This window comes from Sarcophilus harrisii, chromosome 3 (genome assembly GCF_902635505.1).
Source record: "Sarcophilus harrisii chromosome 3, mSarHar1.11, whole genome shotgun sequence".
NCBI classification, from domain to species: Eukaryota; Metazoa; Chordata; class Mammalia; order Dasyuromorphia; family Dasyuridae; genus Sarcophilus; species Sarcophilus harrisii.
The window spans coordinates 327,569,303-327,583,251 of record NC_045428.1 but is presented as its reverse complement, the minus strand read 5'-3'; the positions used below and the strand labels follow the sequence as shown (position 1 = coordinate 327,583,251).

The 13,949-nt window shown below is 32.4% G+C and overlaps 1 protein-coding gene across 47 annotated transcripts in view; it reads right to left on the bottom strand.

The window, feature by feature from the left end:
• Positions 1 to 13,949, bottom strand: part of CLASP1 (cytoplasmic linker associated protein 1) — a 319,850-nt gene that overhangs the window by 70,426 nt on the left and 235,475 nt on the right. For 18 of the 47 annotated variants that reach the window (XM_031959896.1, XM_031959910.1, XM_031959931.1 and 15 more), the window contains 5 exons: positions 13,551 to 13,574; positions 12,341 to 12,585; positions 5,044 to 5,107; positions 2,100 to 2,102; positions 1,707 to 1,870 (listed from right to left, as the gene is read on the bottom strand). In XM_031959896.1, the coding sequence (XP_031815756.1) occupies positions 1,707 to 1,870; positions 2,100 to 2,102; positions 5,044 to 5,107; positions 12,341 to 12,585; positions 13,551 to 13,574 (500 nt within the window). Of the gene's footprint in view, positions 1 to 1,706; positions 1,871 to 2,099; positions 2,103 to 2,883; positions 2,953 to 5,043; positions 5,108 to 12,340; positions 12,586 to 13,550; positions 13,575 to 13,949 lie in introns of all 47 variants that reach the window. The other 29 variants (XM_031959887.1, XM_031959906.1, XM_031959895.1 and 26 more) reach the window with 5 other exon arrangements.

Here is a 13,949-nt window from a genome sequence, read left to right as displayed (position 1 = left end):
AAAAGAATAAAACCATAACTTCTACTTGAAAAATACCTATAGATCTAACATATCAAGGACCATGACTGGAGATGTATATGGAAAAAGAGAACAAGCATTTATTAAGTGCTTTCTATGTGCCAGGAACTGTACTAAGTACTATGCATATATTACTACATTACCATTTTCTTATCAAAGCATAATTAAAATTACTTTCTATTAAAAGTATTTATCATTGCTTTACAAGCATTGTCTATGCTTCTTTTTTGATGATGACCTCCAGCTCAAATATCTGATAAAAGTTTCCTTATATGAGAAGCACCATGATTTTGATGCTAATAAAATACTGAGAAAGCTGAAGCTAGGTAAGAGGTTTCTTAGATTTTCTTTGCAAACCTGTTTCAGCAACTACCACTCCAATTTTGCAAAAGAGGAGCCAAGTATTCAGTAGTGATTCTACAAGTATGAAAAACACTGCATCATAATTAACACCAAATATGACATCAACCAGTGAGCCATTAACAGGGGAGGTAACAACTGAAAAGAGATTTTACCCAGAGTATGTGGGGTTACTTTTAGTTCCTGAGTTCTTTCTTACTCACCCATCTAGCCCCACCTTGCTGACAGCGGGATTAAACACCTGCAGCAAACACCAAGTTCTAGAAGATAATTTGTTTGTATAGCCAGAATTTTAAAAATACTTCTGATTATGCTCCCAAAAGGAGCAAGGCAACATGACACAAAAGAAACACAAGAAATCTTGAGATTTAGAAGAACAAGGTTCAAGATCCAACTGGGACACTTCCTGTATGACTCTGTCACACTTTGCTCCTCTGAACCTCACTTTCTCAACTATAAAATAGGGATAAAAATATACCACCTACTTTACACGATTGTTATGAGAGAAAGGCTAAAACTAGTAAAATCTTATGTAAATGTAAAAGTCAGGGAGCAATGGTTATAGATATTCATTCATCCAAACAGGAATAAAGAGTGTCATATATTACAATATGATTTGAGAATTTCATTCCCATTTACACATTTGGGAAAGAATCAAAGCAGAACTAGGGCAGGAATGTTTACAGAAAAAATTGCGGGGTGACCTGGTAGAATCTACAAAGTAACATACACAAATGATTATATTTCCCCCCCAAAATCAAATAGATTATATTTAACTCTTCTCTTCTGACTTGCAATACATGAGGCTGATCAGTACACTCCTCACAGACCATACATCATGCAGTCAAAAGCACAGTAATTTGGCAGAGTACAGGATCTGACTCTAATTATTTATTTACTTGCTTCAAGTTTTGAGGAACAGAAGAAACCTGAATGGAATTTTTCTAATACTGAGCTCATTACTTTCCTTTTCTTTTCTGGAGTCCCACCTTTGCAAAACAAACAAACAAAAACAAACAAAAAACCATGTATATATCCTCTACTCACATCCATGTTAAATATGCACTACTAAAAACATTGGTAGCTAGACAAATAAAAGTACATATGGTTTGATATATGAGAAGGAAGTCAGATATGGATGTAGTTATATAGATGGAAAGTAAGAATCTGAATGAAGGACAGACAAAAGTAGCTGTGAAATGACCACATGATACTTCTCAGTCAATAAACATTTATTAATCACTTATGTGTCAAACACTATTCTAACTATTGAGGATACAAAAACAAGCAAAAGACAGTTGAAACTGTTCCAGACCCCACACTTTTACCTTGTTACATCTAGAGCTTTTTGAACTTTTGCTTGTACAGATCCAAGTAAATCTGCTCCCATTTTCTTAAGTAATTGTGTCAGAAGAACAAAAAGCCAATCTTGCAAGTCATCTTTATGGATTATTATAAAGTCCACTAGAGTCTCCAAGAACATGCTGAAAACCTACAAAGAATGCATAATTGAAAATTAATAATTTCGCATTCTTAATACCACTTCCAATTTACTGAAAGGTCGAGAATTAAAAAAAAAAAAATGAAAAAAGCAGATAACAACAACAACAAAAACTTATAAGGTTGTTTTATCAAAGTCGAATTAACTGGGTTAACATCTCCAATAAGCACTAGCATTACACATTACAAAAAAAAAAAAGGAAAAAAGGGGGAGGACTTACTCTCTTTTGTGAATTCCACCGCACAGCAGGCCATGCAACAAAACAAACCATTTGTTAGTCTACATTATGAATTAATAGTACCAAGATGCAGAGTTTAAAACAAAACACAAATATGCTTGCAATGTCTGCTGTGTTACAATAAAAGTTTTAATCCCTCAATAAAGGACTTTAAAATATAGAGAACTAAGAAATAAAATCTTGCCAAAAGGCAGGGGGATATTGTGGAAATTTTCTAGGTCACTTTTCATTATCTAATTTGTTTCTCATTTTATTTTAGCATTTGGTGAGTGCATTAATACTTTAGGATTTAATAAATTAGGCATAGGGAAATCCACTCATATTTGCTAACATTTTTAGGCCTTTATTAACATAGAACTTCTAAATATTTAATTTATTTCATTTTCTCATCTTTGATTCTCTAATCAAGATTTACTCATTGTTATAAAATTCCCAACTTCATTCTTTCATTATATGGAAATGTTAGCAATACCTAATGTGAAAGAAGGCCCCAAACTGGAGTTTTTGTTAAACCAACTACAGGGAGAACTGCAGCAATTTGTCTTCATGTCCTGCTGATGCAAACTGCTCTACCGGAAGCACCCTAGTGATCAATTATATCTACATATCAGTTTAATTTTATAATAACATCTATTCAATCCTGAGGATTTCTTACAAAAGTTTACAGGGAAAGAATTGTGCCCCAGCCATTGGGATGGTTTCTCATCCCATAAAAATACCTAATAAATAGGAACTAAACTGAGAATCTTCCCCCCAATAAACTCACTGTACAAGAGCCATCTGATGGGAACAAATTTCTTTCATTAGCATCACATTCTGGTTCTGAATCAGCAATCTAGAGGCGAATAGGTGACAGAAATTTCATCAATTTCCAGAACCATCTGTAACCCCTTTATTCTCTATTTTGCAAATCTTATTGTGCTAGTAAGGCTCTTAAAGCTGTTACAGATAATGTTCTTCTAAAATGCTTATGCTTTATTTGAAATCCTTTATTAGTTTCCATTATGACAAGAGTCTTTGTGACTCAAGATTTCATGATTAATTTATTAGAGAGTAACTTATTTTCAAGTCGGTTGGCTTTAAAGAAGACTGAATTATGATGAATAGAATTGTTCTCATCTAAGCAGTCTAGAGTCCTTTAACAGTTCAAGATGCTTCCCTGCAGGGAGAACTTTTAGTAATTTCCTCCAAAATAAGAATAGTGCTGTTGGGCTATCAACAACATGAAATAGTCAAGTTTTCTAGTTACTGCAGGTTCCATTTTTACAAGCCTGGTGCAATATACAAGAAAATAAACTGTAGTGGCACCAAACATAACAATTACTAGTCACAGTTGGCTTTATATTAATCTAAAGGACACAGCATTTGCATTTAGCCTGAATAATCAGGGATATGTCCAATGTAACTATTAAGTAACCAATATATTAAATAATTAAATAATTAAAACTAATTAAAAGTCACTAAAGAAGAGTTGTAAAACAACAACAAAAAATCGGTGTGATTTAGTAGTTATATGAAAATCAAAGCCCCATTTAACTCTATATACAGGTAATCCAGCAGATCTAAATATTCCTAATTGTTGCTTCAAATTTAAGATTCTGAGTGTCTTAATATTAAGATGCCCACTTTAGGGAAACTTCCCTTGCTTTGAAGAGCAGCATATGCTTTTGGATAATGTTTGCCTTGTATGTCCTAAAATCAATCTTCCACATATAGAAATTAATCAACTGGGCATCTAAATAAGTTTCATCTTTTAAATTCTGTGCAAAAATCATCTTCACTAAACCTGCACCAATGCCTGGCACACAGTAGGTGCCATATAACATATAAAATTATTATTATTATCTCTCCCTGATAGTAACCTACAGTTCCTCTACTCTTTCAATTCAAACCAATAGCACAAATTTAAATTAGGGACTCCAAATAAATCCTCTAAAGAGGACCTTCCTTTCATCTACAAATCTAGAGTCTAGTCTCAAATGCATGGGATGAGAAAGGGTCATTCTTGGTATGGGTCCACTATACACTTAGTTTAGCATTTTAACCTCAGTTTTAAGCTCTCTTCCCAGCCTCATGTTCCAAGCCACTAAATACTGTGACTTTTTTTTTTTGTTCTTACTAGCTGTAACCTTTGGATATGTAAACTCATATCAGAAACAACTAGTTTTAGGGGGCTATGCTTTCAGAAACATTTGCTTAGTGCTTCAGTACATCTAAAATTACAGCCTTCAATTTTATCTGTATGTTATTTTACTAAATATATATGTGAACACACACACACACACACACACACACGTTCAAATATTAGGCACACCCCTAAATAATATTTTTTGAAAGGGAAAAAAAAAAGATCGAGTCCAAACATGAGTTTTATATGCATAAAATGTTTTTTTCCCTTTCCACAAATATCATATTTTAATTGAATTTTATTTATTTGAATCAATACAATGGGCAGACACTGAAGCAAACATATGGCTATATAAAATGCACTCAAATTTTATACAATCCAAATTTTAATAATGTTGAAATCTATATTCTGACAAACATGGTTTTTATAAATACATTATAGTGGTTAAAGATAATGATCACAAATTTAATTTGTATTACTATAATTTTTTTTTTTTTACTCTTTAGGAATTTTATATTTCTTTAAGCTAAAAAATTACTCAAGCTAAAATTTTTAAAGCTAAAAATTTTCACTACCCCAAATACTCTTAAGAATATGCTTTATGGCACTTAAAAGAGTGAAGCTATCACAAATGCCAAATTTTTTAAAGTGGGAAAATAAATGCTGTCAATAACAGCAATTTACATCCACAAACTCAATGTTCCCCACCCATTGGGTTTTGCAATCTCAGAAACTTCTAGTAATTCAGGTGTCATGAACATGCTCATGAAGAGCTCTCAGGCTGTTCTCAAGACTCACCTTGCTGTGAGGGTCAGCAAACATTCGAGTGAAGATCTCACACAGCCTTTTTAATTCAACTCGACTAGCAGAAAAACAATAAAGAAAGACAAATGAAACTAGAATTAAACATCCATTAAAGCTCACTAAAGCTATTCTCTGAATTGCTTTTATATGTAAAAAAGTCTTTAACCCACAGTCATTGATGAGTCTCAATTTTAGACAGAAGTTTTATATACAAAACTTGCTTTTTTTATTTAAAAGAATAGATATTTAGCTTACTTGAAAACATTAAAAACATTAAATATTTCAATATGTAATACAGGACATCTAAATTTGATAGAAGAGCTCATTATAATTATTTACACAAAAAAATACTATCATTTCAAAAATACTTCAAAAAGATATTAATAATTCCTCTGAAGAAGACAGGACTTATTTCAGGGCTCCTGAAGCACTTGTATGGTAGCTATCTATTAAGTCTTCATTTACCATCTCATTAGATAAAATGAAAACTTATGGGTCCTGCTGCAGCTGAATTTTAGTTATATTATACCAATTTTGATTATTAGCAGAGACAGCCATAAAAGATATTTATAAAACAATAGTACTAATTCTGTTGGCTTATGCTGATTTGTCAGAAAATTCATACTAGCTTATCTTGAAAGTGAGGGTTAAAACAATTTAAAGAATTCTGATAGGTCATTATAGTTCACTAAAATGAGAAGAAGTCTAGTACAAGCAAAAAACAGATATGCACTGTTCAAAGTGATGTGTGACTTCAAATACCAGTTTTCACAGATCATAAAGGAACCAAAATTCAAAACTTATTGCTATTTCTCCTCTAAATGTCAGAACTTTTACAGAGCTGAAAAGGACCTTTGGTCATCTAACTCAACCTCTTTATTTGGAAATAATAAGGAAACAATCTAAGACCCAGAGAGGGCAAGTTATATTCCTACAATCACAGACAGATACAGTCATCAGTAAGCTTAGACAATCCTTCATGAAGGCCCCTGCCTCAGTTTAGTGCTACTGTATATCTTTTAGCCTCCTAAATAATTTACATATGATCAAAAATACTTGGTTCTGTGATATTTGGGAAAATAATGAAAGTAAAACTACAATAATATCACTCCAGGCTGAAATTGAATACTATCAAAATTGCAGAAAATATTAAAAACACTTGAGCAGGAAATTGAGGATCACTAGGAGCTACTGCTGTGCTTTTTAATAAATTTGTTTCCCACAGGCACATTCATGCATTGTTAGTGGAACTATGAATCAATAATAACCATTTTGTTAAAAACAAAAACAACCACCACCACCCTGAAAATATGAAAAGAGAGGACTAAAATTTCCATATCCTTAACCACTAGGTTTTATTAACTAGGCTTTTACTATCAGAGAAGTCATTCAAAAAAAAAAAAAAAAAAAAGTAGCACTTTTTTGTTAACGAGAATTAGAAACAAAAAAGACAGGAATAACTAAACAAATCATGGCACACTATTGTGCATTAAGAAATGATGAATATGTTGAATACATCAAAACATGAAAATACCTACATCAGAAGTGTCAAACCTGAGGTAGGCAAAACCCAAAAGATGAGACTACAACAAATGAGGCAGAGTGAATTAATAAGAGCTAAAGAAAATAAAAAATATAATGATTAAAACAATTCAAACAGAAAGAACCACACATACACAGAATAAAATCAGAAGTGAATATTGCAAAATTATGATAAAAAGCATGGCTTAAAAGAAGATATATTAGAATTCACTTCTACCTCACCTCTTTGTATAGGTGGGAAGTTCACAAGTACTGCACATTGTACCAATTACAGACTTTTTTTTTTTTTTTTTTGCTGAGTCAACTGGGGTTAAGTGACTTGCCCAGGGTCACACAGCTAAGTTTCTGGGGCCATATTTGAACTTAGGCCCTCTTGACTTCAGGGCTGATGCTCTATCCACTGTGCCACCTAGCTGCCCCTTAGCAGACTTTTTAATGTATTTTTTGCTGCTTTTTTAACATTTCCCGTTTTAAAACAAAACAATGATTTGTCATATAAGGTGGTTCCCATTCAAGGCAAATGAAGTGAACCAGAATCTATGTCAATTGTAATTGTTTTGGACTGCTAGGATCTTCTCCTCTTCCAATTGTTTTAGCTCTTGATTCTGAATATCTCTGCCATCAAAACTCAATCTCTATTTGACCAACCTATATAGACATACTCTTTACCATTTGAGGTTTTTCATTACAGACAAGATGGAACTTCTTTTCTGCCATTAGTCAGGTGGCCTTGGCCCCAGACAAAAAGGCTTTCACTGGTACTCTGAAATGCTAACCTATACGGAAAATCTAATTCAGGACCAAGGCCAGAAGTGAACATTGGTTCATTAAGAAGTCAAATATACTTGTGTTCCTCTAGCTTTACCTATTTGCTTAATAAAAATAGTATACCTTGAATTCAATATGGCATTTAATAAAATACTCTCTGTAAAGAATATTATTTGTCCATAATATGCTCATAAATAAGCAAATTATTCTAAAACTTAATACTCTCAGATTCACAGTTGTTTGAATCACAAAAAGTAGAGATAATTGGATCAACTTCAGCCTCAAGTGGGGTACCTGGTGGCAAATCATATGGGTTTATCAATATTTTTAATTAATTATTTGAATGAAGACACAGCATACTTTTATTAAGCCTGTAGCTGACAACAGAACTGCTAGGGATAGTCAGCATTAATAGATGACGTTATCAATACTTGAGATCTTAATAGCCCAAGATGTAATATAACAGTGGATAAAAACTGTAAGGCAAAGATTTGGCTCAATATTTGGGACAACAAAACAACACAAAACAAAACACCCCACAATCAAAGCAGTCTAAAAATAGATGAATCACTATCATGAAAAGGTTTTTTCCGACTTTTTTAAGAGGGAGTTTTAAAAGATTTTTAGAATGGGGAAAATTTTCCCCATATAAAAGAATTGTATAAGAAAGCACTTTTACATTAGAAGGGACTTTGGGGAGGGAGATATGAGCAATACTTAAAGCCTCACTCTCACTGGAATTATTTCAAAGAGAGAAGAATATACATATATATTCAGCTGTGTATAGAAATGTAACTTGCCCAATAGGGAAACAGTAGAAGAGGATAGCAGAAAGAAGTAGAGGGAAGATGATAAAAAGGGAGGACAGATTAAGGGAGGCAGTGACTGGAAGCAAAATAGACTTTTAAGGAGGAAAAGGATAAAAAGGAGAGAAACAAAGAAATGGATGGATGGAAAAACATAGTAATCATAATTATGAATGCAAACAGTATTGAAATCACCCATAAAACACAAAGAGATAGCAGAATCCATTAGAAATCAGAATCCAACAATATGTTATTTACAAGAGATATACTTGAAACAGAAAGACATATACAGAATTAAAATAAAGGGTTAAAGTAGAATCTAATAAGCACTGTCTAAACTAATATAAACTAATATGATAGGGGTAGGAATAATGATCCCAAACAAAGCAAAAGAAAAAAGAACTAATTAAAAGAGATAATCAGGGAATCTATATCATGCTAAAAGCTATAACAGACAAAATTTTACAGCAAGTTTCTCTGATCAAGTCCTTATTTTTCAAATATAGACTGATTCAAATTTCTAAAAATAAAAGTCATTCCACAATCGACAAATGGTCAAAGGATGTATACAAGCAATTTTCAGATGAAGAAATCAATTCTATTTATGATTACAGTGGGAAAAATGATCAAAATTACTACTGACTAGAGAGAGGCAAATTAAAACAACACATCTGTCAAAAATGCTAAATGCTAGAGAGGATGAAGAGAAAATAGATACATTAATGAACAGCAGTTAAGTAGTAAATAGGTCTAACTATTCTGGAAAATAATTAGAAACTAGGCCAAAAGTTTATAAAATTGCAATACCACTACAAGATTTATATCCTAGAGATCAAAGGAAAAAGAAAAGAATATATAAAAATATTTATAGCAGTTCTTTTCATGATGGCAAAGAATTGGAAATTTGAGATTTTCTTCATTTGAGGGATGGATGAACAAGTTGTGTTATATGACTGTGATAGAAATGACAAGGAGGGTGATTTCAGAAAAACATGGCAAAATCTCTATGAATTGATGCAAAGAAAAGTGAGAAGAACTGAGAGGTCATGCTGTTATCATTGTGAGTTAAAGGTTCTGATAAAGGCCTCATTTCCAAAATATATAGAGAATTGACTCTATAAGAAATCAAGCCATTCTCCAATTGATAAATGGTCAAAGGATATGAACAGACAATTTTCAGATGATGAAATTGAAACTGTATGTAGTCACATGAAAAGGTGCTCCAAATCACTATTGATCAGAGAAATGCAAATTAAGACAACTCTGAGATAACACTAAACATCTGTCAGATTGGCTAAGATGACAGAAAAAAATAATGATGAATGTTGGAGGAGATGCAGGAAAACTAGGACACTGATGCATTGCTGGTGGAATTGTGAACGAATCCAACCATTAGGAGAGCAATCTGGAATTATGCCCAAAAAGTTATCAAACTGTGCATACCCTTTGATCCAGCAGTGCTACTATTGGGCTTATATCCCAAAGAGATACTAAAGAAGGGAAAGGGACCTGTATGTGCCAAAATGTTTGTGGCAGCCCTATTTGTAGTGGCTAGAAACTGGAAAATGAATGGATGCCCATCAATTGGAGAATGGCTGGGTAAATTGTGGTATATGAATGTTATGGAATATTATTGCTCTGTAAGAAATGACCAGCAGGATGAATACAGAGAGACTTGGAGAGACTTACATGAACTGATGCTAAGTGAAATGAGCAGAACCAGGAGATTATTATATGTCAACAATGATACTGTATAAGGGGATGTATTCTGAAGGAAGTGGATTTCTTCGACAAAGAGAAGATCTAACTCAGTTTCAATTGATCAATGATGAACAGAAGCAGCTACACCCAAAGAAAGAACACTGGGAAATAAATGTAAACTGCTTGCAAATATTGTTTTTCTTCCCGGATTATTTTTACCTTCGGAATCCAATTCTTCCTGCACAACAAGAGAACTGTTTGTTTCTGCACACATATGTTGTATCTAGGATATACTGTGACATATTTAACATGTATAGGACTGCTTGCCATCTGGGAGAGGGGGTAGAGGGAGGGAGGGGAAAAGTCGCAACAGAAGTGAGTGCAAGGGATAATGTAAAAAATTACCCAGGCATATGTTCTGTCAATAAAGTTATATTTTTTTAAAAAATGTTATCATTGTGAAAGACTTGGCTACTCTGACCAATGTAATCATTCAAGGCAATTCCAAAGGTCTCATGATAAAAAAAAAAAAAAAATGCCCTATATTTCTAGAGGACAGAATTAAAGAATTCTTGAATGCACACCAAACTATAATTTTCTCACTTTCTTTATTTTTCTTGCCTTTAACAAAATATAGTTAATATGGGAACGTTTTGCATGATTTTCACATTGATAATTTATATCTTATCTTACTGTTTGTCTTTTCAATGGATAGGAGAAGGATGTGAGGGAGAGAGAATTTGGAATTCTAAAGTTAAAAACATGCTAAAAATAATAAAGTAAAAGCAATTAGCTGGGATTTGTATGTTTTAGCAAAACATGTTTTAACCATTTAAAAGATTAAATGCATTACTTTGTAAGGTAATGAGTTTCTCATTACTGAAATTAGTAGCAAAAAGTTGGATAACACTTTTGGAGGAATACCTAACTACCTAACTGAAGAGAGAACTTCTGTACTAAGTATGCTCTTTGCTACATGACATTTTTTTTTTAAAAGGTTTCTTCTCTAAAGTAATATAATCATATTAACATAAATTTCATTTATATGTAATCTTGGAAATATTTTCCAAATTTATGTTGCCTACTTCCTTCTATACTTTATGATTCATGGCAAATACTCAGTAATTTGTGATTATGTGAGTAATTAAATGATTACTTATGCTAGACGTTAATATTAAGAGATCCTGTTAGACAAGAAAGATACAATAAAGGTTTAATTTCTCAATATCACAATATTACATAGCTACAAAGCCAAGATTTGAAGCCAAAACTTGATTTTAAGTACTCTTAAATTTCTCTTGCTACAATAATTTATAATCATTTTTCCTCTTTTAAACAGTATTATATCCCTTGATTTGAGCACTTCACACACAGCCTAGTCTATTTTACTTATTCCCTTGCAGTAAATATGGTAGGAAATAGTATGTCACAAAAGATGCTAAAGCTTATAAAACAAGTCTTGGAGGTTTACTACAGGGATCTATAATAATAAGCCTATTCCTAATTAAAGAGCTTAACAGTAAATTTTCTCAAAACAATGGATTCCTTATTCTAAGAAAATGGGAGAGATGTTAGATATTAAATAAATAGCCCTGAAACACACATAATAATTTAAGTAATAAATTCCAAAGACTTACGTAATCTAATCTCTTATTGAATATAAACGAAATATTTTCCTTCCTATGGAACATGTCTCAGGTTGATAAACAACTGAAATAAATTGTCAATGCCTCCTCTGTATATTTAATATCGACTTACCATAATGTAACTTTGTTGGATCCTATGTCAAAACAGACTAAATCTACAGTATCTCTAAAGAATTGGTTCAGAAACTGGTTTTGATCTACATTGTACTCAAGCTGGTATATCACTATGGCAGCAATCATAAAAGTCAACTATGATTTCAAACATTTCATCAAGAACAATGCCATTCTAATAGTTAATGTGCCTCTTGGTTGAATTAATCTGGGAAACTTTCCAAAATAATGAGTCCCAAACTTGATACTAATTTTAAAAAACCCAAACAGTTTTCTCCTCTTGAATACAAACCAAAAACAACATTTTATCAAAAGAAAAAAAAATCCATCATTTCAAATCAGAAATAAAAATAATGTTTTAAAACTATCGAAGTGAAACAACTTCCACTTAAGTCCTATACATGATTCTTGCAGGCTATAATACAATATACAACTTTGTCCAGGTTCTAACAAATTGGAAAGGGTCTCAGAATATAGGTTTGACATCAATATTATCTCAGGATCAATCAAATTTAAGTTTGGAGGAAATAGAAGAAATTTGAACAAGTAATGCCTTTCTCCCAAGTCATAAAGGCCTTATACAAATGCATGAAATATGATATGTACACTGGTCCAAGAAATATTCATTCTAATAAAATCACATCCTTTAAGCTGAACACTTCATTATATCATTCATTTGAGCACCTAATCCTATCATGTCACAGTTCCCACACTCACCTAAGTGTTCTCTGGCTCTTCAGTAAGTTCTGTAGTCCAAGAAGTCCTTCTTTTCTTTCAGACCAGTTTGAACTAGCACAGTGGTTTAGAACCTCTGCTACATCTTCAGTTTGTCGTAGGTAGTGGGGAATTCCGCCATTTCTGGAGCCATAAGAACGCTCAGAGCAAACACTTGATGCATCACTGTTAGCATCATCATCAGAATACATCCCATATGGTTCATATCTTCTCCTCACTGGCTTTTTCTGCCAAAACCCAGATAGAATAGGTGAAGATTGAGAAAAGAGATGGGGGGTTTTTAAGTAGGAGAATGGCATATTAAGTTAAACAAAATTCAGCTTCACATCAAAAGAAGAAAAGCAGAGACAATGTTACTATTTTCTTTTACTGCTAATAGGTTAGAAAATAAAAGTAGGAAAGCTCATCTTTGGTATAAAAAAATAACAATATATTTTCAGGCAGTAAAAGGTGAAATGTGATACATGATGCATGGTTTGTGGAAAAATATATTTCACTATTCCATCCTCACAAAGACTCTTAGGATTACTATGCACATTTTAGCAGGATGCAGTCTCAAGATTTCTTAGACTTTGTGGGCTTACTAGAATATAAAGAATTTATCTAATCCAATTCTGCAATACTGAGGAAAATCTTTTAACAATTCTTTGTTTCCTGATACTTCTAATACGGTCTTTAATATCCCACAGCTATAAACTATACAATATAGCATGTAACGTGTACTTGGAAATGTTGCAATAAGATGCAAATTTTCTTTGAGGGGGAAGAAATGAGTGATTCTGACCTGAAATTTCCAATGAATTATGAATACTAATCATTTAACCAATATGGCTTTTACATCAAATAAAATGTTAAAATGTGAAATACAACATCATATTCATGAGATAATGATGACATAAGCATAAATAAGCAATAGGCTAATACATAAAACTAATCACAGTTGCAAGAAGAGTTCAATATTTTAGAAAAAATGCTAAAACAAAAATACATCAACTACAACTGATATTCATTCAAATAATAATAATAATAAATCACATTTTTCACAAGTATGCTCCTATTGAATTTTTTCTTTCCTTTTAACAATCCCAGAATTATAAATTCTTGCAACTGAAAAAAAAAAAACATTAAAAAAAAAAAAAACCCAAAACAAAACAAAACAAAAAACAAACAAAACTCAACAAAGCACTGGTACCTTGCTCCTGGAGTCTCCTAATAGCTGTAGGCAGGAAAATTTTGAAGGATGGGGAAAAAGCATAGAGAATTACGTCAGAAGCTTATGTAGGGGCTCTTCTCGCAACAAAAATGTACAGCAAAATGTATTTTAGCAAATTAAAAAAAACAGGTCAGCAGGTGTTTTAAATCAAGCAAATAATAACAAAAATGGTTTCAAAATGGCATTCTCTACTAGTCCTATGCCTTCTTTCTAGATCTCCCACTATCAAAAACTCTACCCCCTCCCCAAATTAATTCTTTAAAATGATTTTATCTAATTTTTTACATTTTAACTTCCTTGGTATATGGTCTGTTTCCATGGTAAGAAAATTATATTCATGAAGTCCTATACCATCTTTGTGGCTTTTTCCTCCTCTGA